At 40.0% G+C, this 27,619-nt stretch overlaps 1 protein-coding gene across 1 annotated transcript in view; it reads left to right on the plus strand.

Moving 5' to 3' along the window:
• Positions 1-27,619, plus strand: part of CENPI (centromere protein I) — a 54,269-nt gene that overhangs the window by 5,183 nt on the left and 21,467 nt on the right. The window contains exons 4-13 of the mRNA XM_051967996.1: positions 10,206-10,324; positions 10,580-10,687; positions 19,941-19,989; positions 20,263-20,309; positions 23,448-23,537; positions 24,098-24,226; positions 24,433-24,600; positions 24,693-24,813; positions 25,096-25,187; positions 27,441-27,558. Of these exons, the coding sequence (XP_051823956.1) occupies positions 10,206-10,324; positions 10,580-10,687; positions 19,941-19,989; positions 20,263-20,309; positions 23,448-23,537; positions 24,098-24,226; positions 24,433-24,600; positions 24,693-24,813; positions 25,096-25,187; positions 27,441-27,558 (1,041 nt within the window). The remainder of the gene's footprint in view (positions 1-10,205; positions 10,325-10,579; positions 10,688-19,940; positions 19,990-20,262; positions 20,310-23,447; positions 23,538-24,097; positions 24,227-24,432; positions 24,601-24,692; positions 24,814-25,095; positions 25,188-27,440; positions 27,559-27,619) is intronic.

The following is a 27,619-nucleotide window of genomic DNA, read 5'->3' on the forward strand; positions in this document are numbered from 1 at the left end:
TTTTTTTTTTTTTTTAAACAAAACTTCATTCTTCACCGTGGCATGACCTCCAGTCTTTTTTCCCACTTTCTCTCCCACACCATCTCCTTTGCACCAGTCACTCTTTTTTTCACCATCTTGGTTCTCCTTGGTGAACTAATTCATTTCTCCAGTATCCTCTCTTGAGTCCCTTATATGGGGACTTATTACACCATGTCAGGCCTCAGCCTTGCATCACTCTCACTATTTACTGCCTTCACTCCAAAAGATATGTTGCTGAATAAAGGTAGAGAAAACCATGTAGCCATTCTAACCACTATAAATTTATGATACACAGCTTCAACTGGGCCGTTGCTGCTGCTAGGTAATCCTGTGATACTCCCTAATCAACTCTTCCTGTCCTCTACAGTAGCTCTTTGAAACCTCTTCATTTCTCTTCAAGCCTACCATGGTTCCTCCTGTCCCCACTCTCTCAGCTGAGAATCTTGCTTTTTTGCAGTAAAATGGAGGCCATTTGATGAGCACTCTCTCTTCCCCTCTTTTGCATCTCATCACTTTGGTGTGTTCTACCACAGTCTCTTTCTGTCACTCCTGTCTCATCTGATGAGGTGGCCTTATTTCTTACCAAGGCTTACTCCTCTACGCGTTCAAGTGATCCCATCCCACCAGATTGCCCTCTCTTTCTTCCCCACTCTCTCATTTATTTTTAATCTTTCTCTGTTTACCGGCACATTGCCAACTGCTTACAAAGATGCTCTTGTTTCCTCCATCCCCCAAAAAAATCCTCACTTGATCTTTCCATTGTTAACTATTGTTCTGTATTTCTTCTACCCTTTGTAGCTACACTCCTTGAAAAGGCCATCTGCAGTAGCTGTGTCCACTTTCTCAGACCTCTTCCAGTCTGGCTTCCTACCCAACCTTCTACTGAACCTGCTCTTTCCTAACTTACCACTCTCTTAGTTGCCAAATCCACTGGCCCTTTCTCCGTCCTCATTCTCGACCTTTCTGCAGCCTTTAGCACTGTTGATCCCTCTTTCCTCCTTGATATTCTTTTCTCTCTAGGTTTTGGAGACACAACTCTTTCCAAGTTCCACCTCTCTGACTACTCCTTTTCAGTCTCCTTTGTTGGACCATCTTTCCAGTTCATACCCTCCTAAATAGAGGTGCCTATTTAGGGGTCTGCTCTGCGCCCTCTTCTCTTCTTCTGATTTGTTTTATTTGGTGACCTCCGCTCCCATGGATTTAATTATCCTCTCTATGCTGATGATTCTCAAATCTACCTATCCTGCTGCAGTCTCCCATCCCAGCTTCCTTTGGCCCAGTTCAATGTTCAGCCGATGGACCAACTCATGGGGCCACCAATCCCACTGAAGACCATTGCAGGGCAACAGCTCTTCCGTCTCCAGTTGAATGTTTTTCTGTGTGTATTTCTGGGAGTTTTGATTTTTTTTTTTTTTTTTGCGTGATGGTGGATCTGACTGAGGAGTTCCTATAACAATCTGGAGCTTAATGTAATCAGTGACACATGATTTAAAAGCCAAAGTATTTCTTCCATGTGAACGGCTTCCCTAACTGTGTGCCTCAGGCTTCTGAGATTGTGTCACCTCCGATGCAGCTTTGTATACTTGGTCCAATTCAGCTGCTCTTTCTGACTTCATCTTAAGTGTCAATTCATCATAGCACATTGGGATCCAAGTCGTTAAGAGAGCAAAGGAGGTGATTCCTCTGTCATCAGTGATGAAAATAGATGATTATAGAAATATGGGCAGATCTCTCAGGCTTTTTCCATCTGTCACCCTTCCAGTTTTCCTTTATAAATATTCTTCAGATGATCTGGCAGAGTTGGGTCACATTCCCTTTTGTCTCCACCTTTCTTTTCATGGACCTAATCTCATATCCTCACACCCCCATAGGCTCCCCAGTGAGACTTTACCAATCTGTTAATATTCTGAAGCAGCAGCTTAAATAGGTTGATTGAGCTGTCTGATTTGCACACAGTATCTTCTCCTCTTTATCTTACAGTTTCCTATTAACTTGTCTTTTGTTCCCCCTGCTTGTTCTGGCTGGAGCACAGCTGATTATAAAATGACTCTCCTGTGGATAAGCAACTGTATCCTGTCAGATTATAGTCAGTTTCATATTTTGGTAATGATGATCGTGACTTCTATCCAAGCCTTTCTAGGCTTTCATGATTCTCATAAATGAAGACTTCTTTATTAAGCATTGTGTGTCAGGCAAGTCAAGAGTGGGAATTCAAAATCAAAAGTTAAGACAGCTCCTTCCTCAAGGAGCTTACGGCCTAGTAGGAACACATAACACATTTATGGCACGATGGCCAGGGAAATGGCCAGAATGGCTCGTAAAGTTACTGGAATTATGAGTAGAGCCGTGGGGTACAAGATTGAGACAGTAGCAGTGACCATATTGTTTCAATTTAGGTTCCAGATGAAAGTATTCCTCCTGGATAAGCATGAGGCTTCTGAGTTATCTATAAACCTTCTGATCTGAACTGTTTTCCACCATGGTTTTTGCTATCCTTCCTGCCCACCTTTGATTTGAAGTCCCTGAGCATCTATTGTATTTATTCATTTAGTTGTTCTCACCAAGTCCATCAGAGAAATGTTGAAGTTCATCCTTCCCAGCAGATGTTGATAGCTTGACGATGGCCTTTTTTCTTACTCTGAACTCTGCTGCTCAATGTGACAAGTGTGCCTGTGACATTATTTCTTGTTGCTTTGGGGCACATAATAAAACCATCTCCTTTATTTTTTTCTTGAAAAAGAACTGAGCCTTCCCTCCATTTAACTCCAACTTCATCTACATATTTTGCTTTCATTTATGAGAATGTCAGTATTTGAAAAATTACTGTTTTTTAATTCTGATCTCAAGTATCAAAATGAATATTTCCATATTCATAGTAGAATAGAAAAAGCAGATTGTACATAAAACTGTACATCTATTTTAAGAATGTCAATATTGATACTGTTGCTATGGCCAAAGAATTCTTCCCTTTCTTAGCTGGGCTGACGCTCAGACAGTCGACAAGGTCTGTCACTGAGAGTGTGTTCCAAGTTTTTCTATCTTGTTCTTGTGGAGGCGGCCCAACTTATATCAAGGTCATTCTTAAAATGTCATGCTCAGAATTGCACAGGGCACTTGAGATCCGGCCCGCCCAGGGCTGAACACAGCAGGATTACTCCCTCCTACGCCTTCTTCTAATGCAGCCTAAGATCATGGTAACTTTTGGTACCTTGGGCCCCTTTGGTGGTCGATCTGGTGAAGCTTATAGATATAGCTCCGCCCAGAATATGGTCTGCGTTCATAATAGAAGCAAATGCTACATTTTACCTAGGCATTAATTAACATAAAAACATAATTTTTTCCTATCCAAGTTCAAGGATTCCTCCTGAAATCTATCCATGGACCCCTTGTGGGTCTGCACCTTAGGTTCAGAACCCCTAAGTTCACATCTTTGACTGTCATATCGACCCCTTGACTCACTAGATTTGCCATCGATGAATAGCCCCAAAGCTTTTTCAGATCATTTGTTCAGTCATCTTGTATTTGTGAAGATTTTTTTTAACCCAAGTATAAATCCATTTTATTAGATCCAAGATATCATGCTAACCTATTAATTCTATAGTTCCACATCTTGTCATCTATTTTGATATCTGTCAGACTTGTCATTTTCTTTATGTGCCATTCCATTTCTTGTTTCTGTACCTTTTCATAGGCTGGGCCTGGAATTCTCTCCCTTCTCACATTTTGCCTTTTAATCCCTGGCTTCTTTCAAGGCTCAGTTCAAGTGCTCCCCTGTACAAAAAGCCTTTTCTGATTTCCCTACATTCCAATGGATAATGTTCTTCCCTCTTGCCTTGAATTTGCTTTGTATTTACTTTCTGAATATTTTGTATTTACTTAACTGTGTACATAATGTATTCTTCCCAGTAGAATATCAGCTCTCTGGGGTGAGGACTGTTTGGTTTTATCTCTGCATTCCTAGCACTGGAAGATAGATCCTAAGTGCTTTTTGAATAGATTTGCCTTTATCTGGCCCTGGGCCAACTACAGATGCTTGAAGCATTCAACTAGCAAAGTCTCTCCCGTTGACTTGCAACCATTAACACCTACTCTTTGACTCTAGCCATTTTGTGAGTTCCAAATATATGTAACTGTTATGGTCTGGCTCATATCTTTCCATCTTTTCTACGTTAACAGTAAGACATTTTGGTCAAATGTTTCTCTGAAGTCTGCATCATTATCCCTTAGAAGGGAAGCGATCATTTTGTCTTCAGAGTATCTAGCTCCTTTCGCTCCTGAAGACCTTCCCATCTCACGTCTTAATTGTTTCCACGCATTCTTTGGCTCTCCTGTCTTTTTTAATCTTCTGCTTTTCTCTTGACCAAGTACCCTAGCCTTGACAGATCCTTTATTTTCTTTGTGATGTATTGTATCCTTTCTCTTTATTGGGAACAGGATGGGGTGCTGGCAAAAGTCAGGAGGAGGAGGAAGGAGTATAACTTAGTTCTTTCTGATAAGCTGGCTCAGAATTACCAGGTCCATCTTTTTTTTCTAGGTTTAAAAATGGGCACGTCATTTGTCCTTTAAAAAAAAATAACAACCTGTAGGTGCATCTTGCCTACATAGTTTTGTTTTGTTTTTAAATTAATTTATTTTTTAATACACATTGCTTTATGAAACACGTTGGGATAGAAAAGTCAGAACAAAAGGGAAAAAAATCATGGGAGAGAGAAAAAAAACAAAAAAAGTGAACATAGCCTGTGTTGATTTACATTCAGTCTCCTTAGTTCTTTTTCTGCATGCAGATGGCATTTTCTGTCCAAAGTCTATTGGGATTGTTTTGGATCACTGAACCACTAAGAAGAACCAAGTCTTTCATAGTTGATCATGGCACAGTCTTGCTGTTATTGTGTACAGTGTATTTCTGGTTCTGCTTGTTTCTCTCAGCATCAGTTCATGTAAATCTTTCCAGGACTTTCTATAATCAGCTTGTTTCTCATTTTTATAGAATAATAATATTCCATTATCTTCACATACCACAGCTTATTTAGCCATTCTCCAGTTGATGGGCATCCGCTCCTTTTCCAATTTTTTGTTACCACAAAAAGAACTACTACAAACATTTTCGCATATGTGGGGTTCTTTCACCTTATTTTATGATCTCTTTGGGTTACAGACCCTGTAGAGATACGGCTGGATCAAAGGGTATGCACAGTTTGATGGCCCTTTGGGCATATACATGATTTCTTAAAAATAAAGCTTAGTGACTTCAATAATATACGCCAATTCATTAAGTATCTTGTGATGCCTTTTATTCAGTTAACCTTGGCATCTAGCTCTATTAATGCAGTCAGTGTATTTAGCTTACTTTTTAAATTGTTTCTCTCTATGACCTAGTCTGGGTATCACATTGGAAGACTAGGCTAGTTAATTGTTCTTGAAAAAGACAGTGTCTAACTTTCATACTTCTCAGTTATTAGTGTTCCCCTTTCTCTGATTCTTTTTTGTCTCAATCAAAAATAATGCACTGAGTCAGGAATATATCCAAAAGAGATGAGTGGCAAAAAGAAAAGGTTTCATTTATCCCAGAATATTTACAGCAGCCCTTTTTGTTGCCTAGAAACCTAGGAAAGACCATTGATTGGGGAACAGCTATGCAGATTATGATGCTTGAATGTAATAGAATTATTGTACTATGAAAAATGACAACTGTGAATTCAGAAAAGTTTGGGAGGACTTATATGAACTGATATAAAGTGAAATGAGCAGAACCCAGAAAACAGTATACACCATGACTGGGACAATGTAAATGGAAAGAGCAAAATTGAAATGTGAAATTAGAGTGACCAAGCTTTGTCCCACAGAAAAGATGGTATACCAAGTCCTCTCCCATCTTTGCAGAGATGGGGGTGGGGGGATTGTTAGTGTGGAATAGTGCAAATATTGTCAGAATTTTTATGTTGATTAGTTTTATTGGACTTTATTTTTTATTTTTTGCCTTTTTTTGTATTTTTTGTCACGAGAGATTGCTCCCTAAAGCATATACATGTGAGGAAATATAGCTGTTATAAAAACAAAGACAACAATAAAAACTTATTTTAAAAAATATTTCAGTTGATAAACGTCTATAACTTTTAATTTCCTCAAAACAGTTGAAAGCTAAATTTTATATCTTAATACAAACTACTGTTGACCCAGCCTCTAATTCTTCTGTATAAGGAATCAAAGGGAAAAAAAGAGTCTGGCCTTGCTGGCAGTCTTATTCCAATGAATTTCTGGTAGCCACACTCCAATGGATTCTTGGCTCTTAAGGCCAAGGGCACTAGAGAGAGGCCTTCCTGTCACCAGATGATGACTTCTTTGTTCAGGGGAACGTTTGCATAATATAATTTGAAAAAAAATGTTTTTGTTTTTATTTTGTCTTATTTTGTTTTTACTTTGTCTCATGCTAGTTAAATCTTTTGGTGATAATGTTTCTAATCTTGCTCCTTATAATCATACTATTGCTTTATATTTCTTCCTTAGAAACTTAACTTCCTTTCATTTTTAAAAAAATATATTTTTTGATTTCTCACAAGTCTGTTGTAGTTTTGAGGACTTAGCCAACTTATTAAAGGTTCAGGTAAACTGCAGTTCGCATTAAGACCTAACTGAGGATTCCAGGGATAGCAACTATTGTGTATGGTGTTATTTTTTATATTTAGGCATAAGAGAAAACTCCTGAATCCAATTGGTCCCAAATATATTAGATTATTTTGTTGATTAATCACCAGGCTATTTTAGATCTCTTGTTTCTTAGACATACTTAAAACTTCATTTTGTTTTGTTTTGTTTTATTGAAGAGCTTCTTTCTCATATCTTAAGATATTGAATCTTGTATCAGTCATCTTCTGGAGGAATCTTTCTAACTTGTAGAGAAGTCATGTCTTCCAGTATTATTGGAAACTTGAGAGGGTCCCTTGCCCACAAGTACCTTCTCAGAACGTCTAAAAGCATGTTTGATGATGTGTACTTGGTGGAGTCCCCTCTCGCTTTGAGGTCATCACAGTGACTAACCTAGGCTAGAACTCGAGCTGGCCAGAGAGCTTCACATCTCTAGGGATAGGGATAGAGTTCTAGGTATATCCCAAACTCTGGATATTAATTCTTCCCTGAAGTAAATTCTCAGGGATATCTGGCCATATAATATCTGATCAAATGATGCAGAAATAAGGATGGATAGAGTGTGAAATCTTCACAGAATTCTTTAGAGTTGGAAAGGATGTTAGTGACCAGCTAGTCCAATGCAGACCCGGGAACAATCCTGTCTACAATTGTCATGGTAAGTGCTGCTTGGTAAGGATCTGCTAGAAGATTTCCAAGGAGAGGACAGCTCACAAGCTTCTGAGGTAGCCCATTTCATTTGAAATCTCTGGGTATTTGGAAGTTTCCCCTTGAAATAACATATACATTTGTCTTTTTTCCTTTTGTTCTACCTTTTGTTTCAAGTTTTTGCCCTTTGGACAAAGCAGAGAAAGTCTAATCTGTTCTATATGGTAGCTCTTCAGGTACAGGATAACTTTCAGTGTCCCCCTTTAGTCTTTTGTTCTCTAAAATAGCCTCACTTCCTTCAGCTGATCCTTAAATGGCATCAGTTCAGGATTGTTCCCGGGTCTGCGTTGGACTAGCTGGTCACTAACACTAATTGATATATGGGGGCAGCTAGACGGCAACAGTGAATAGAGCACCAGCCCTGAAGTCAGGAGGACCTGAGTTCAAATCTGGCCTCACTTAATACTTCCTAGCTCTGTGACCCTGAGCAAGTTACAACCCCAATTTCCTCAGCTAAAAAAAAAAAAAAGAAGAAGAATTGATATATGGATAAATTATATAATTCCACCTATATGTCTATATCAAATGTTAGCCTTCTCTAATGTAGGGTTGGGAAATAGGGATGGAAACAACTTGGAGCTTAAAATTTAACAGATAATAAACAAAATAAAAATACTAGATAGCCTATGTTGGCACCATTTTTCTGATAGTACTACATTAGTAGTCTTCTATCTCCCTCCCCCCCCCCCAAAAAAAAAAAAAAAAAAAAAAAAGAGGAGAGGAAAGAAAGATGGAAAAAAGGAAGTTAACTTTTAGTCTAGCATGAATTGTTCGTGAGGAGGCCCTGGTGATGCTTTATGATCAGTGCTCCCTTTCCATTAAACACTCCAGTAAAAATCTATTCCCAAATTTACTGGGGCTCAAAGTCAAACTTGCTGGCCTGTGGTTTGCAGATTCCATTCTCTTCTTTTTGAAAAACTAGAACATTTATTCTTTCCCAGGCCTTCAGAGATCACTAGTTTTGGCTCAGCCATCACTTCCATTAGTTCTTTCACTACATTTAGTTGGAGCTGAACAGGTCTAAGTGACTTGACCTTCAGAAGAACAGCAAGCTACTTCCTTTCTATCTCCTTACTTATCTTGGACTTCTCGGAGAAAAAAATAACCATCCTGCACTCTACCTTCTTTCTGTCATCATGGCTAACCAGAGTAGCAGTTTTGATCCTTCGCTGATCCCGTATTCCAGTAGAACTTTTTTTTTTTTTTTTATTAAAACCTTAAACCTGTTTCTGATTTCCTTGTAAGCCACAGTTCATCTTGAACATTCAGATGGCTAATACACCTTCTCTTGAGTTTGTGGTGTGTGGCAAAAACCACACATGTAAGTATGGATTGGAAGCACTATGCTAGGTTGGGATAGGTAAGAATTTTGATTGAAACCGTCTGCTAACCCTAATGGATTTTACAGTCCGGTTCACACACGTACACGTGCACATACACACTCACTCACTCTCTCTCACTCTCTCTCTCTAGAATACAGGCTGTATGCATTTGTGCATTTGAGACATGGGAAACAAAGTGCTTTTAAATTGGACAAGTTGTTACCCGCTGAGGATAGAGGACAAAGAAGGTGATATCTAAGTCAGCCTTTAAAGGACTGGTAGCAGCTGAACAAGTAAAAGTACAGGAAAGAGGACTTGCCAAGGCATAGGAAACATCATGAAACCTCAGGGAGTCAGGAGCCCTTGAATTTTGTGTTCCAGAAACGTAATCGTTCAGCTATTTAAAATGTGTGTAGAGGAACAATTATCATATGTGTAGAGGAACAAAATGAGGTAAGACAGGAAAGGTAGGTTAGTGCCAGATCGTAGCAAAAGAGATCAAAATTGAGTAGTGAGTAATAAGGACCCTCTCATTTTCTGAGCAAAAGAATGACTAAATTCTTGGATAAACTGTGAGCTCATCAAGTTGTGAATTTCCTCTATCAGTGTAGGTCACGATCTCTGTTGCTTTTTTACCGACTTGTCCATCTTATTCCCAAGATCCTCTCCAGAGGATAGATAGGGCTTTCTCTTATGGTGGAGAGTTTTTTGACCGTGGCAAACCATGAAAGAAGTGATACAGCGTGTGAAAATTCAAAGGTAGTTGAGGAGTCAAAAGGAAGTGAGCACCGAGGACAATCCCTCAACGTTTCTGGAGGAACAAAGCCCATTGTTGAGAAGCTTCTGTATGTCAAGGTTTACAAAGACATTTCAATTCATGACCGATGATATCATCAGTCACTCTTCTTCCTTTTTCAATTCAGTAACCATCTGATAGTTGCAAGTCCTTACAGTTTTCTTTCTTCTAGTCTGAGGAATTGAAGTTCAGTGGTAAACTGGAAATTATTGTGATTGGACTATTTTAATTCTTGTAACCTTACTATATAGAAGGGAAAGCGTGCTGCATACAAAGCTGTGCTTAAGGCTACATCACTTTTACTACCAGAAGGAATGGTCAGACACTAATGTGGGGGGGGGGGGTGATGCAGGAGTGTGTGCATACACAGGCGTGAGCACTCGTGTGTGCATGCCTTGCCACCTGCTGCTTCCAAGGATGTCCATATTTAATTTTGTTTTTTCCTATTCTTTATTAAAAAAACAAACTAGGGGCTGGGCAGGCCAGGCCATTGTTTTGACCTTCCTTTTAATTTTGAATCCAATGCTGTTTTTCTAGTGAAGTCGGGAGTAGGGATTGCTCACTGGGTGGTTTTGGTTTTTTTTTCATCCTTTGCCTGAGAGGTGTGTTAAGGGGTTTTTTGGTCCAGATGAAAGGTATAGGCTCTAAAAAAGAGTGGTTGGGGAAGAGAGCGTAATTGGAGATGGGCTTTCATCTGAGACTCTTCTGTTTTCTAGCTGAAGCGGTAAAAGCTCGGATGTTGAAGTGCCTCATTCCAACAACTATCATACATGAAAGTGCTGTGGTTAAAGCTTTCTCCAGGCTTTGTGCTACCAATTGTTCTAATAACACAAAGGTAATTGTTTCAGTGTTTTGGATGATGATACCTTGAGAAACATTTCCCTGAGAATGGAGGTAAGCTGCTTGTGCAAAGGGCCTCAGTCTGACACAAGGACTTGGCTGAAAGAATTTGGAATTAGAAATGAAATTGTTTCTTTGCATGCTAGAATATTATAGAAATTCAAGTGATAAAACAGTTTCTGGGAAGGGAGCTAAGTTTCTGTGCTTTAGCCATGTTTACCTAAGGGGCAATATTCTGTCTCTTTGATAGGTTGTCTTTATTCGATGGTTGATCGCAATGTTTGACTTCATTGATCGTAAGGAAGAAATAAATGCTCTCTATGGCTTCATTTTTTCCTTTCTGCAAGAGGAAAGTATGGTAAGTAAAAATAAGGTAAAAGAAATGGTGTACTAATGGGGGGCTCAGGAGGAGTTTGTTGCTTTTCTAGGTTTTTTTATTTACTTGACCAATGCATTGGTTTGTTACTTATTTCCTTTTTTTTAATATGAAATCTTTTAGAAGATACACTTTTTAAAAATTATTACAGATTGCTTGAGCTGCATTCTTGTAGTTAATCCCATCGATTGTCTGACCATTCTTATTTTCTCTGATGAAATTTTGTATTTTTTCTTTGACTTGTTCCTTAAGTCACCAGTTCTTTTAAGATTTTGTTATTTAGATTCCAATTAATTTTAAAGTTTTTCGAGGCCATTTATTAAATGTAATATTTATTGTCATCAATAAAGGATGTTTTTAATATTTTTCATTTTTTGCATTTTTGTGAGGTTTTATGTTTCACTAAATGGTCAGTCTTTTTATGCTGGGATGGCTAAGAAATTTGTGAAATCCTTTCTATTCTCATTCAGTAATTCCTAGATTTTTATCTTTTAATTTTTCTAAAATTCAACTCAAATCTAACTTTTTTCTTATTTTTATTTTTGTTAGATTTTTTACTTTGATTAAATTTTCTTATGCTGTTTAGTGTACCTATTGTATGTATTGACATTGATTTATTATCTACGACACCTTTATTCATTATATGGTTTTCCTAAATATCTCTTTTTATCATGTCTGTTTTTACTCTGGTCTTGCTATAAAATCTCAATTGCTATAACCTGGCTTTTTGAGTCTCTTGAAACATTCTATATTCTACTCCATTCCTTTTTACCTCCATGTGAGTCATCATGTTTTAAGGGTATTTCCTGTAAACAACATATGGTAAGATTCTTTTTTCTAATGTAACTTGTGTTTTAGGTGCATCTATACCATTCACATTCATAATTTTGATTGTTAATTGTGTGTTTCTTTTTATCCAGCCCAGAAAATGATGGTGCTGGTAACATGAAGTTTGCCTAACACATGTATGACTTAGAAATGATAATCTATTTCATCAGTCATAAGTTTTTACTGTGTTTTTTTTTTTTTTTTCCTTTTCTGTCCTCCACATTCTGTCCTATGCTGTCAAAGACAATTGACATTTTAAGGTGAGAATATGTTGGAGACTGATGATCCTGTTGATGAAAATGTGGAACCTAGGAGAGGGAAACTGAGTTGTTTTGGAAGCATGATGAGATTTTGTTTGAGGTGACTGGGGTATAATCATATCCCATTGGGATCTTCTGTTTTTTTCTAGCTATCGCTACATATCTTCTCTCTTAATGGGAGCTTTGATTCTATGTGTAGGCCGCTCAGCTTGGAATTGTGGGGCATGTCCTTTGACCATTTGTCACTTGGGGAATGACTGGCAGTGTTTTTCTACAGTCCTGTATTGGCTGGAGGAGTTTACAGCTGATTGATTCTCTTTGATTTTCTTTATCATCATTTTTTCTAGTGAATTTTGAGTTTTAATTAGCATGTCTGCTAGGAATCTAAGCTCCTTTTGGTCTTAACATGCTGCTGGTGCTATCGTGCAATTTCTGCGTGTCATTACCACCTACAGCTGTGTTTTAAGACATCGTGCGTTATGTATTGTACCCTAGTACATACAGGTTGTCCACATTAAAATTAATTTCAGTAAGCGTGATTGTATAGTGGAGAGAGAGTGACTTTGGAGGCAGGAAGATCCAAGTTCCAAGCTGGCTTCAACATTTATTAGCTGTGTGACTCCTCCAAATCTCTTAATTTCTCTGTGCCTCAGTTTCCTCATCTGTAAAATAATATAGTACTACCTCCCAAGGTGGTGGTTCTGCTTTGCTCATTGAACACCTTCATTGATGAGGGCACACCATGCTGAGAGGGCATGTATCAGTGTCTCCCATTTTGCAGTAGCAAACTTATTTAAAGAGCATATTTATTATGTCAGCCCTACACAGGTACATATGGAGCACCCACCTGCCTTAAAAGGGATCTATATGTCTGTAAAAAGTGGAAGAAGAGGCAGTTCTGAAAAGATACTGTTGGAATGAGATTTAGGTTGCCTGAAGAGATTTGCGTACCTCAAAGGATCTCTCTCTCCCTTCTTCCACCATATAGGAGTTCATGATATGAAACCTTGAACTGACCTCTCAGATGGTGGAATGTGATTATCTACTTTACCCTCTACCAATTCAATCATCCATCTTTTTCTGCTTTGTCTGTAGCCATTTAAAATGGATCTCAAATGAATAGGATCAAATTGTACCCACTTAAGAGGTATTTGTGAACACAGACTAGTACGAGATAGAAAATTATCTCTAATGCTCATAATTTACTAGGACAGTTGTTAAAAAGGTTTTTTTTTTTTTTTTAAACAAGTGCTAATGTACCAATTCTCAGAAAATCATTTTTTATAATTTGTATATCTCCATTAGACAAAGAGCATACCCTGCCTATTCAGAGTCTGACCTGCTAGCAGGCTTTGTCTACCTTTTGTCTCTTGCTGCGTTTCAAATCCATGCTTCTTTGTCCTGACTTTGACCTGGGCTGCCTGGGAGAATGCTGGCCCAGTCTTCTCTTGATGGGCCCAAGGTCCTGGGGTGCTCTGATCCTATCTCTCTCCACCAATATTGATCACAGCTCTTCTAAAAATTTAATTAGGTAGTCTCTGAGAACTTTTTTTTTCTCATTTTTTTATTATTATTAAAGCTTTTTTATTTTCAAAACATATGCACAGATAATTTTTCAACATTGGCCCTTATAAAACTTGTGTTCCAGTTTTCCCTCCTCTTCCTTCCAACTCTCTAGGTGGCAAGTAATGCAATATATGTTAAACATGTTAAACCCAATATATGTATATATATTTATACAGTTATCTTGCTACACAAGAAAAATCAAATCAAAAAGGAAAAAAATGAGAAAGAAAACAAAATGCAATCAAACAACAACAAAAAGAGTGGAACTGCTGTGTTGTGATTCACACTCAGTTCCCACAGTCTTCTCTCTGGGTGTAGATGGCTCTCTTCATCACAAGATCTTTGGCACTGGCCTTAATCATCTTATTATTGAAAAGATTCATGTCCACCAGAATTAATCATCATATAAACTTGTTGTTGCTGTGGATAATGATCTCCTGGTTCTGCTCATTTCATTTAGTGTCACTTCGTGCAAGTCTCTCCAGGTCTCTCTAAAATCATTCTTCTGATTGTTTCTTTTAGAACAATAATAATTCCATATTTCATATAATAATATAATAATTATGGTATATTTCATGTACCATAACTTATTCAGCCATTCTCCATCTGAGGGGTATCTTCACAGTTTCCAGTTTCTTGCCACTACAAACAGGGCTGCCACAAACATTTTTGTACATGTGGGTTCCTTTCCCTCCTTTAAGGTCTCTGGGATACAGGCCCAGTATTGTACTGCTGGATCAAAGGGTATGCACAGTTTGATAACTCTTTGGGCATGTTCCAAATTCCTCTCCACAATGGTTGGATCCATTTACAACTTCACCAACCAATGTATCATTGTCCCAGTTTTCCCACATCCCCTCCAACATTCGTCATTATCTTTTCCTGTCATCCTAGCCAGTCTGAAGTGTATAGGGTTACCTTAGAGTTGTCTTAATTTGCAGTTCTCTGATCAATAGTGATTTAGAGCACCTTTTCATATGGATAGAAATGGTTTCAGTTTCTTCATCTGAAAATTGTTCATATTCTTTGACCATTTATCACTTGGAGAACGGCTTGAATTCTTATAAATTTGAGTCGATTCTCTTTATATTTTAGAAATGAGGCCTTTATCAGAACCCTTGAATGTAAACATTTTTTCCCCATTTATTGCTTCGCTTCTAATCTTGTCTGCTTAAGTTGTGTTTGTACAAAACTTTTTAACTTAATATAATCAAAATTATTTATTTTGTGTTCAATAATGAACTCTAATTCTTCCTTCTCCACACATTTGAGAGATAAGCTATCCTATGTTCTTCTAATTTGCTTATAATATCACTCTTTATGTCAAAATCATGAACCCACTTCAACCGTATCTTGCTATGTGGTGTTAGGTATGGGTCAATGCCTAGTTTCTGCCATATTAGTTTTCAATTTTCCCAGCAGTTTTTGTCAGATAGTGAGTTCTTATCCCCAAAGCTGGGGTCTTTGGGTTTGTCAAACACTAGATTACTATACTCATTGACTATTTTGTCTGGCGAGCTTAATCTGTTCCACTGTTTCTTAGTCAGTACCAAATGATTTTGCTGACTCCTGCTTTATAATATAGTTTTAGGTCTGGCTTAGCTAGGCCACCTTCATTTGAAATTTTTTTTTTCATTAATTCCCTTGAGATACTTGACCTTTTGTTCTTCCAGATGAACTTTGTTATTATTTTTTTCTAGCTCTGTAAAATAATTTCTTGGGAGTTTGATTGGTATGGCACTGAATAAGTAGATTAATTTTGGTGGTATTGTCATTTTTATTATATTCTCTCAGCCTACCCAAGAGCACTTGATATTTTTCCAGTTGATTAGATCTGATTTTATTTGTGTGGAAAGTGTTCTGTAGTTGTGTTCATATAGTTCCTGACTTTGCCTTGGCAGGTAGACTCCCACATATTTTATCTTATCTTTTGAGAACTTTAGAGATCGAAAAATCGATCTCTGGCCACTCTGGTGATCACTTTTCTTGTACTTAGTCGGGTTGGACCTCAGACAGTAGTCTGACTTAAAAGTCCTTCACCAGGTCTTTCCCATCTGCATGGTCTACCCTAGGTGTGCTTCATTGAAAGAGATTTTCAGAACCTAAGGTGGCTTTTATACCAGTGATGCGCTGTAGGACTTGCATAATGCTTTGATGAAATATTCTTTAAACAGTGAGACCTGGTTGCTGTCCACTGGGAAGAACCTCAGAGACCTGGCTGTTGACAAAAATAGGAAAGCGGAAATTGAAAGATTTTGTTATGACTTTGAGACATGGAGTTTGCTCTTCAAGCCTCTTTCTCTAGTGCTTTGGTGATTTATTATTACTTAATAATATTCTTAACATTTATTATTATTATTTCTGGCCATTCTTGCCTGATTTCTGATTTGACCTGAGCATGGTTCTCTGTAGGGTCATGCAACTCAGAATTAAAGCTCAAATGAGTTTGAGTTTTTCTGTCCCTCTTCTAAGTAAAAGTATTCATGAAACTGTGTTGTGCTTTTCTAGGAACCTGAGGAGAGTGACAAGTTGGTACTCCTAATTGTGCAGCTTAATGTGAAAATCTTAAGGGTTTCTTAATTGGCTTAGAGTTGCTTGGGTTTCTTGGGTGGGATGGATGACTACTTAAAAATTATTTTAAATTGACTCAATTGGAAAATTAATTTCAAATAAAATTGAAGTTCATAGGATGCCTGTTCTTCCCACCTCTTTCTCCATGTTTTTGTATACTTTTCATCTCAAACACCCCATCATAGAAGGGTGAGTTTCCTCCTCCTTTCCGCTCTCTCTCTTTTTTTAAATATATATTTTATTTTATTTTATAATAACTTTATATTGACAGAACCCGTGCCAGGGTAATTTTTTTTTACATTATCCCTTGCACTCGCTTCTGTTCCGATTTTTCCCCTCCCTCTCTCCACCCCCTCCCCTAGATGGCAAGCAGTCCTATATATGTTACATATGTTGCAGTATATCCTAGATACAATACATATTTGCAGAACTGAACAGTTCTCTTATTGCACAGGGAGAATTGGATTCAGAAGGCATAAATAACCCAGGAAGAAAAACAAAAATGCAGATAGTTCACATTCGTTTCCCAGTGTTCGTTCTTTGGGTGTAGCTGCTTCTGTCTATCATTTATCAATTGAAACTGAGTTAGGTCTCTTTGTCAAAGAAATCCACTTCCATCAAAATATGTCCTCATACAGTATCGTTGTTGAAGTATATAATGATTTCCTGGTTCTGCCCATTTCACTCAGCATCAATTCATGTAAGTCTCTCCAAGCCTCTCTGTATTCATCCTGCTGGTCATTTCTTACAGAACAATAATATTCCATAACATTCATATACCACAATTTACCCATCCATTCTCCAGTTGATGGGCATCCATTCAATTTCCAGGTTCCCTCCTTTCCTCTCTAGGATAGCCCTCTCTCCTTTCCTTCTGAGAATATTTAAAAAAAAATCTACTCCCAGGCTCTCTGCCTAGCTTATCTTTTTAAATTAAATTACATGTTAATTTCTTTTTCAATTAACACATTTTTTTTCCTGCCTCTCTTCTATTCAGCTACCTTTTATGTTAATACATGTTAATAATATATTAATACGTATCTTCCTCCACTAGAATGTAAACTTCTTGAAGATTGAGACTTTTGTATTTTTTTGTATTTGTATTCCTAGCACTTAGCACAGAACCTGGCACATAGTAAGTGGATAATAAATGCTCTCACTCTCTCTCTTCTGTATAAGTTGTACTCTTTTCCATTTCAGAGTAGCTGCTCGCTTCTGCCTTTTCATCAGAAATTTTTGGACATCTTCAAGGCTAAATTACCCCCATATAATCTCATACTATGTTATATAGACTTCTACTCAACTTGGCCAGATAGATTATTCTTGGTTGCAAACCTTTACCCTTTGCCTTTTGGAATATCATATTCTAAAGGTTTTTTTTTTTTTTTTTAATGGTTTCAGCATCCAAGTCTTGTGGGATCCTGACTGTTACTTCTTGGTGCTTTAATTTTTGACTGCTAGAACTTAAAAACTTTGGGTTTTGACTATGATTTGATATTCCTGGGAATTTTCATTCCAAAGTCTTTTTTCCCTTTTTACTTTTCCCTTTAGTTCTGAGAGATCCAGACTATTTTCATTTCTGATTTCTTCAAATGTGAAATCTCTATATATCTGTACATGTTGGTCATGCTTTTGTAGGTAGTCTGATGATTCTTAGATTATCTCTTCTTGACTTATATTTCACGTCAGTGCTCTTTAATAATATGTACCCTACATTTTCTTTTGTTTGTTCAATCTTTTGATTCTGTTTTTAACATTTTTTGGTTGCCTCATGTTTATTTTGGCCTGTTTTCCTTTTCAGGTAAGTTCTATTGTAAAGTAATAATTCTCCTTGCCCTTTTTTTTCCTCCTCTCTAGCTGTTCCATTTTGTATCTGTTGTTTGATTTCTTATGGTCCTTCTGGTCAAGATATTTTCACTGAAGCACTATTTAGAATTTTGATAAAGTTATTACTCTATTGTTGTAGGCATATCCCTTGGGTTTCTCTCAGTCCAAGTTATTTGTTCATTATATTTGGTGACTTCTTCTGTTTACTCCTATCTCCAGCCTCGGGTTCTGGAGTAGAGATTAGTGCTTGAGTTTAACTCGGACTCTCATGTTCATGGATGGTGATCCCGAGTTCCAAGGTACCACCACACCAGGAATGGTCTGACCTCATCTACTGATGTGGGTCAGGAAGAACCATTTGACATGAAAATCTTAAGGGCTTCTTTTTGGCTTCTTTGCAGCAAAGTGCTTCGTGGACTAGATTTTTTTTTAAAAAAAAAACAACAGCAGTCCTTTTTCCAACTTCCCTGTAATATCCGTTGTATCTAATTTAAATTGTAGTCCAGCTTTTCAGTGCTTGAGCTGTGATAGTTAATAGTTCCACACTTGGGCAAATATTTAGTTCTTGAATTTGTATCCTATTAAAAAAAGGCATTTCAGTCTTTTACAGATGAGATACTGAGACAATGTCTGGCAGTTCCCCCCAAAGCCCCTCACATACTTCTAAATGAGAGCTTAATTATATACTTTCAATTGTATCAGAAGCATATAATGTGTAGAAGCTGTTTAGGAAGTGGCAAGCTGTCACACAAAGAACTATTGTGTTTCATATAAGATTTGTTTGGTTTGGTTAAAAATGAACGATTATGGAGGAGCTAACAGAATTGAAGCATCTCACTAAATTCAAGTCGTTTAAAATTATGTCTGAAGTCTCAGAATTGATTTGCAGGTTCGGAGGTTGCAGTGAAGAGGAAATAATAAGTACTTGCTAGCTTAGTTATTGGCCAAGCATTTCATCAGAGTCTGCCGTGTGCTAGGCACTGTGCAAGATCCTGATGATTCAAAGCAGAGCCTCTGGCAAAGCAGAGCATTGCCAGAATGTAGCAAGCTTACATTCTGAAGGAAGAAGCTACAGACACAGGTTAGTCTTGGAAAGGAAGGTATGAGGAGCAGGCAGAGCGGGGCAGGACCAGAGAAGGCTTCATTCCAAAAGGTGGGGATGAGGAGAGGGAGTTTTGCAGGCGTGGAAGAATGGTGGCAGATGGAATGTTGTGTGTGGAGGAGTGCAAGTGTGTCTTGGCAGGTTGGAGGGGAATTGGGAGTAAGAAGTGGTTTGCTAACCCAAGGAGACTCTTGTGCCCAGGAAGAAGGTGGTCAACACTGTTAAATGCTATGAGGAGATCACAGATGATTAGGACTGAGAAAAGGCCATACTCTTTGGCAGTTAAGTACTTGTTAAGTCACTTGAGAGAAAGCAGGCTCACTTGAATGATGATGGTACTGTGAGAGGTTGAGAAAAGACTGAAGAAAAGGAGGGAGCCCAAGTCTCTCCCACCTTTAGAATACCCCAATTGTTCCTATCAACCCCTACTTGGCAGCAGGAAAGAGTCAGTAGGTAGGCTGAGATGGAAGATTAGAAAGAGCCAGAATGATTGGAAGACCATCTGCTGGAGAAGATAGGATGGGAGGTGGTCAAGGGGCCAGGCCGAGGGATTGACCTTAGAGAGAAGGGCTCTTTCATCAGCAGAGACAGGAGGTAACTGGAGAGGTAAAGAAGAGAGACTTCCTGCCTAATGGCCTAGATGTTCATAGTAAAGTATGAGGTGAGGTCCTCAGCTGGGAGGAGAGAAGACTTGAAAGAAGAGATTTATAAACGCTATAACAGTTACATTGCTAAACTTTAATTGGGCAAAACACAATCAAGTCATTTGTTGTTGCTGTGTTCACCCTGTGAACGTTGCAATTGAAGTGCTGAAGATGGAGGTCTTCTTTTGCCCACTGGTTACGATGCAGCCCTTGGCTTGGCCAACTACCATCCCTAATCCTTGTTCTCTGCCCAGGCAAAATTTGTCCCCGGTCTTCCTCACTTCTGGTGGGCAGATCATTGTTGGTGACATGCTGCTGCCTGCTCACTCCCACGATACATTTCTCCCTTTTCTTTGAGGAAATGTATTTGGGGAAGCTCAGATACAACACGTGACTGTGGAGTTCAATCACCTTTTATCCCTGCTCTTTCTTCACAGGGTTCTTACGTCAGTAACTTATTGTATCTGCTGACCAGGAAGGAGAACGGTGAGCATTCTTACTTCACATCTTTGCTTTCGATTCTGCAGAATTTGAGAGTGACGTGGGAGTGATAGTCTTGCTTCATTGCAAGAACTTCTAGTGAGCGGGGTGTGAGGAACGTAACTGACCATTATAGCTTCTCCCCATGGCCTGATTTGCAGGATGAGGTGGAGTGAACTGAGTCTCATAGAGAGCTGAGCGAATTCTTGCTTATATTTTGATTTTATTTGTATCCCACGATGCCTGACATCTTTTTGCTAATTTTGCTTTTTTTATTAGTCAAACCCTTTCGTGTGAGGAAATTGCTTGAACTCCAGTCCAGGGTGGTGAGTAGACTCATGGATGGCCATGAGACATTGGGTAAGGACATGGGCTACCTTAGTCGTTGTGGGATATCACACTTTAACAAAAAATTAAATGAGCAGACGGTTCCTGGGGACCAGTTCCAGACAGTATTACTGGCCTATGTACTGCTAAATTCTTACTCTGTTAAAACTGCTTTAGCACAAGTGGCAGTACCATTTGCACGTACACATTTTTCTTTGTTAATGATCCTGCTTGTGTTATCAAGGTTACTGGGGTAGAGGTCATGAGCCATTTTCAGGTCTGTGCATGAGGACTTCAACAGCAAATACAGGTGTCCCCAGAGTCTCAGTATAATATCTTCAAACTGAACTTAGCAACTAACTACCTTGTGCCAGATATGATGCTGGGCCCTGAGGAGACAGAGACAGAATCAAAACCCCTCCCTGACCTCCAGGAACTTGTATTCTCTTGGTGGGTACAACGTATGCACAGATAAGTGCACACAAGGCCGTTTGAGGAGAGAGAGCTGCAATAACTGGGAGAGGAAGGAAGGCTTCTGGAAGTCTATAGATGGCTTTTGAGCTGGGTCTGGAAGAAAAGGGAGGAGTTCAGGATGCTCAGACACCACCTGGTGGAGATGATAATGATAATTATTATTATTATTCCACTTCCGAATGCTATGAGTGTTATTCTCATTTATAGAAGCTGAAGCTTGGTCCCTAGGCTCACAGCATGCCTATGTGCAGACCCATCAAGAGGTCATGACCCCGATGCTGATGATGCTACTCCTCACTGCCAGGTTTACTGGCTTGTCCTGTATTACTAATATGACCATTCAAGACTCTGGCTCAAGGCTTAACAGTGTTTTTGTTGAATGAGTATTTTCATAACAAGATTTTTCCTAACTGCAGCAGGCCCCCGTATTTTAAGACTATTTAGTCAGTAAAGTTGCCCTCTATAGTAAAGCAATTTGAATACTTTTCCAGTTTGCTCGAATGGGGTATGATAGTTCTGAATAATCAGATAGGCCAAAGGCACAGTTGTCAAGCAGTAATAACTTATCATCCTCTGATCATATGTTGATTTAGCCAAAAACCAAATCTCCATTAGATGTATGTCACTTGGCCTTGTACTATTGAGATATTTGCCAGTGAATCTTTCTGTAATTGTAATTCTAGGATGCGGCTATTTCCCCCATCCTACTCCCTACTTTGGTTTCTCCTTTGGCATCTAAATCAGAAGTGGGTAAGGTCTCTCCCCTGCATGTGCCACCAGTGGACATTGGGAAATAGTGGACAGAGGCCCGAACATGGCAATGGGAAGACGTGCTGGAGAACTGGGCCCATTACCAGCCCTCTTAATGTCTCAAAGGCTCTTAGTGGACACGTGTTGCTGCTGCACATTGGCACGTGTTGTTGCCATACTAAGAGTTCCCACCAATGGAATCAGATCTGGACCAAAATAGGGATGAGGTGGTTTGGTCGACTGGAAAGAGCCCTCGGTCAGAAGCAGGACTTCTGGGTCAGAGCCCCAGGTTTGGCTACCGAGCAACTCTGGGATTTGGAGCAGGTCATGCTGCTTTCCTGAGCCTCCGTGCTTTCTTCTGTGATGTGGAGATCCTTGCACTGCCATCTCCCTGGGCTGCTAGGAGGGAAGGTTTTTTGAAATTGAAAAGTACTTTTTCAGTCTGTTTCTGCCCTGTGCACTCTTTATTTCTTCCTCTGTCCTACTTCACTCCATGATCCAGCTCCCAAGGGTTTAATGAGCATCTTTGTGCTTCCCGACCTCCCAGCCAACTTCTAACCTTGCATCTCCGACTGCCTTTCAGGCAACCTGAGTGGCTGAATTGAAACTCATTGTGGCCAAAACCATATTCATTATCTTTCCTTTCTGAATTCTGGTCCCCTCCTACCTTCCTTATTACTGTAGAGAGCACCACCTTCCTCCCAATCCCTCAGACTCACGAACTCTTCTTCCCTCCCTGCCTCCCCATATCTAAGCTGCTGTCAGGGCCTGTCAAATTCACCTTTGCTGCATTTCCTCAAATACGTCCCCTTTGCTCTTTTGACCCTATTCTCACCTGGAGCAGGCCTCATCACCTTACCATTAGACCATTAACAATAGCTGCTGGGGGCTGGGGCTGCTTGCCTCAAGTTTCTCCCTGCTCCAGTCCATCCTTCATTCAGCCAGCGAAGTGATTTTCCTAATGCGGGTTCAGCCCATCACACACGTAGACACACGTAGACACATGCATACACAGACCCTCAATAAACTACTGTGGCTTCCTTTTGCCTCCAGGAGCAAAACCAGAATTCTCTGCTTGGCCTTCAGAGCCCTTTGTAACTTTTTCCCTGTCCTCCTCCGCCTGCTTTCAATCTGACATGTTACTCTTCCATCTAGTGATGCTGACCCACTTGCTGCTATATCAATAAGACCCTCTGTCCCTAAACTCTGGCCGTCCCCCGTGCCGAAATGTGCTCCATGCTCATGTGTACTTCCTCAGCTTCCTTGGCTTCAAGTCCCAACCAAAATCCCATGTTCTAATAGAAAACTTACCCGACCCTCTTAATTCTAGTGGTTTCCCTCTGTTACATGGCTCCTATTTATCGTGAAAGCAACTTCTTTGTACATATCTGCTGGTTATCTCCCCTGTTATTTCATGAGTTCCTTGAGGAGCTTTTTGTAGGTTTTTTTTGCCCCCTTTTCCATCATCAACTCTTGGCACAGTGCCCGGCACATAGTTGGTACTTAATAAATGTTTGTTGACTGACTGATTAGCAGGTGGTAGTGCCAGTGCCAGTCACAGGGATGGTTCCTAAATTGTTCAGCCAAAAGCGTGGACGGGGAGAATGGACAGAAAAAGGGAGCAGACACGGAGGAAAAGATGTAGTAAAGTAGGAGGTCTATGCACTAGACACGGTTGAAACGCCATTAAGACTTGGCTCAGTACCACAAGTTGCATGCTCTGGGCTTAGCTGGGAGTTTCGTCTAAACCTCCTGTTTCTTTGCTTTCTCCTGTCCCCTTTGTCTGGGTAGCAGTTAGCACCTGCTTGGCCGTGCCATCTTTGGGGCGGTGGCTGTGTCATCTCTTGGCCATTTTATGGTGGAGTTCTCTCCTATTTTTGACATCCTTTTCAGCTTCTCTTATTACATTGCAGGGGATGCAGCCTTATCTCCAGGCCCTGTTGTCCTTGTATAAATCCTATTGTCCCAACTTGATTACCATTACTTTGCCTCCGAGAAGGAAGGTAAGGAAATGAGGGTATCCTCTATGTCTGTACTGAGATGGCAATCTGTGTCCTTTGGATTCAAGAATGGTCAAAATGTAACATTAATCATGTTGCATTTCCGTATTTTTTTTCCTTTTTTTTATTAAACCTCTTAATTTTCAAAGTAGATGCATGGATAATTTTCATGTAATTCTGTGTTTTAAAAAAAAAATGTAAGGGCAGCTAGGTGGCACAATGGATAGAGCACCAGCCCTAAAGTCAGGAGGACCTGAGTTCAAATCTGGCCTCAGATTTCCTAGTTGTGTAACCCCGGGCAAGTCACTTTACCCCAATTACCTCAACCAAAAAAAAAAAAAAATGTTTGGAGATTGACAAATTTGCAAGATTCGGGTGAGAATTACTAAGTGAGGAAGATACATATGTTATAGAAAATCGGGACGGGAAAAATCTTCAGTAGATGGATGGGAGCTTAGAAGTTTTGTAATTCTTGAATTGCACTTCGGGGAGAGTTTTAGAATCTGTGCTACCCTGCCTCTTGGGTTTGTTGTCACAAATGTAATGGACTTTTCAATTTACAGTTTTACTATAAGTCCTCAGATAATATCTGGCAGGCAGCCGTCTTTATTGTGAAGCAAAGACATCAGTCATCCCCATTATCGTCTGTGAAACCAAGTATTGACATTGCTGATCACCAGCCTCGAGGAAAGGTAAGCATCTACGACCCAAGGGAAATGGGGCTTTCTTTCTAAGTCACTTTCAACTTTTCAGACGATGAGACTTATTGAAGTGGTTTTTCATCAGAGCCACCTAAGAGACCATGACCCGAGCCACTTTCATCCTGGTTTTTTGTGTTGAAAGTTTGGGGCCGACCAGACTCACTGAAAGTATTATGGGTTGTTGTCTTTCTGCTCAGAAATGGAATTCTGGCTGCTTTATACCAAAGCCCACCAGCAATCCCCTCTTTGATGAAGAGCAGGATGAGAAAGCCTGCCTGGGAATGATGCACAATGCTCGGAATTTCATTCCCATAGAGCAGCTCCACACGTTCTCACAGCTCTTGGAGAACATTCACTACATACAGGTGAGTGACCAGGCCCTAGCTGGCCCAGCACTTTGGCTGCCTTCCCCGCTCCGTTCCCCTCATTCGCAGACTAAACTGGACTTCCTTTGCAGCTTCCATCCCAGATGTGCTCGGTGCTCAGAAGCACTCCGCTGTTACACTATCTGAACTGCCTCCAAGATGAGACCGTCTGGGTGCGGCTTTATTACTGGATGATTCAAGAGTTAAAAGAAGGTAAGAGATTAAAAATCTTGAGCGCTGGAAGAGAGGGAACTAGGCAAGATATAATCCCCAGATAGCTCCTCTTTCCTGTTACCCAACCGTCCACTGGAGTGTTTGCTCTAAAGAGAAGTCTAACCCTAGTGCCAGCTGAGCCTGTGCCAGACTAGCCCGTGTTCAGTGTCCCAGCCACCTCAGACTTTGCTTGCTGGGGCCCTGAGCGTTTGCAATTGAGCTTTGCCTTTGGCGAGATTTCCTTCTGTAACCAGATGCCTCATTTGTGATCTCCTGCTCTAGGATGTGCTTGGTACAAAGTCAGTCATTGCACATCTGAAGAAGAGTTCAAGAACTTTCTAGACATTATCATCAGCGCACAGTGTTTCTTACAGGTGAGAACTGGCTTCTTTCTGGAATCCTGTAGTTTTTCTAGGTGTTTGTGGGGTTTCTATGACGCTCTGTGAGTTCTGTGGCAACTTTTTATACACAGTAAATGTTAGATTCATGTGTAATTTGTTAAAAGCAGACAGTGTGTTCTCGAAATAATCTAATGATATGTGTGCACACGTGTACGATGTGTGTATGTGTTTTAATTTCATATTTTCAATACTTGGGATTAAAGTAATGATCAGAGCTGTGCAAATAAACACTAAAAATTGTCTGTGTAACTAAGAGACATGTTTGTGAGGAGAGAAATCATATATGTCCCTAGCATCAGAATGGCATTTTCTCTTTTTAAAGCATTGTTTAGTTTTTTAATAATAAAAAAGGAACTAACTGCTCAGTCTAAAAAAATTAGATACTTTGTTGTAATTGCATCTGGACTGAGTCTAATGAGAAGATTTTTTTCAGAGTTGGCCTTTTTTTTTTTTAAAACTAAACTATGTAGTAGGGATTTGGTAGGGCAGCCAGGTGGCGTTGCAGTGGATCAAATGCCAGTCTGGAGCTGGGAAGAATCACTTTCCCGAGTTCAAAACCAGCCTCAGATATTGACTAGTTGTATAACCCTGGGTGAGGCACTTTGTCCTTTTTGCCTCGGTTTCCTCATCTGTTAAATGAGCTGGAGAAGGAAATAGCAAAGCCCTTTAGTATCTCTGCCAAGAAAATCCCAAGGGGGTTCACAAAGAGACAAGGCTGAAAATGATTAGATGATGACAGAAAGGAGTTGGCAAGGGGATTGTGATAGTGAGATCATCCGTTCAGTCAGTAGACCCTTGAATGTTTAGTCTTTGAAGTGTTTTGGGGCCAAGTGGCCTTGAAGATAGAGACCTTGAAGCCAGGAAGGCATAGGTTTGGGGCCTGCCTCTGAGGAAGTCACATCTAGGCAACTCCGTAGGGTTTGGTGTTGCAGAGGAAGTGAGGCCTTGCCCTGAGAAGAGGAACTTTCTTCACCAGGGTGTGCTCTAGATCCAAGAAATGCTCTTTACAATCCTGATCTTTTTCTGCCTGGAACCTCAGGGACACAGATAGGAAAACTACTTTATCCCAGAGCAACCGGGAGCTGTGAAGGGGCACAGTACACTAGATCTGGAGTCAGGAAGACTGAGTTCAAATGTGGCCTCAGATACTTATTAGCTTTGTGACCTTGGGCAAGTCACATCACTGCTTTCTACCTCCATTTCCTCAGCTGTAAAACGGGGATCACAAAAGCACCTACTTCCCAGGGTGGTTTATGAGGATCAAACAAGGTGCTGCTTGTAAAGCGCTTAGCACAGTGCGCAGAGTTTAATGAGAGCTCTATGAACACTCTCTCCCTTCCCTACCTTCAAGGAGCTTCCATCCTCTTGGAAGGGGAGGCAGCAATGTCCATATCTAAACAAAGCAAATAGAAGGTGGAGGGGCACCACAAGTTGGGGTTTGAAGATTTCTGCCTTACTTGCAATCACCTATTTTAGACACAGAGAGCTCTCGGAAACATTTCATCTGTGGGAGAAGTTACTGTATAGGATCCGAAAAGTACTAAATTTACATCTATTTGGAAAATGTTCTCTAATTGAGGCTTTTCTCTAGAGATAATCTAGACTGGCCCCTTCCACTTGTGGTTGACTTGAATTAGGGAAATGTCATGTTCTGTGGCTTTCTAGGGACTACCCTAAACAAAGTCCACGGGCCAGTAACGCTGAACAGAGGAGCTCTTTTGTAACAGGATCACAAAAGGGACCTAGCAGCCATCTGGACTAAGCCGTCTATGAGAGGATAGATGCCATAGGCACAGTGGAAGATGGCGGACCACCAGGATTCACTGTCTGGGAGGCATGGAAGTAGGCCAGGGAACAAGCCGCTCCTTAGGCTCACCACAAAGGCAAGGCAGGATTTTTTGGCCCCCCAAAAGTTTTCTCCTAAAGTTAACCATAAACAAGGACAAACCTGCAAAATGAGGAGTTAAATCCTAAATCAATCTCTTAGCATTAACCAAATACGATTAAACAAACGAGCGAAGCCATTTCTCCTGGACTTGTCCAAGTCCAGCTGAAAGTCTGCCTCCTTGGGCCTTTTTTCTTTGTCTCCTTTGGGGTGAGTGCTTCCAGCTGAGCCCATCTGGCTGTGCCTTGCTCCCTCCAGCTCTTTGCAGCTTTTCCTTTTTTAAAATGCTGCCTCGTTACCGTTTGTGGTCAGAGAGGTTCTGACCTTTGATTGTGTTCCAGGAGGGCTTTCCTTCCAGCGAAACGTTCCTGTATAAGAGCCTTCCTTTGTGGGATGGCATCTCTTGCCGAGCAGAATACCTGCAGCTTCTCAGTTGGATTCCCCTGGGGAAATTCTCTGGTACGTAACAAGAAAATAGGGAGCTCCTCTGTAAAAATGTCCAGTGATATTTATGGAAAGG

This window comes from Antechinus flavipes, chromosome X (assembly GCF_016432865.1).
Source record: "Antechinus flavipes isolate AdamAnt ecotype Samford, QLD, Australia chromosome X, AdamAnt_v2, whole genome shotgun sequence".
Classification (NCBI taxonomy): Eukaryota; Metazoa; Chordata; class Mammalia; order Dasyuromorphia; family Dasyuridae; genus Antechinus; species Antechinus flavipes.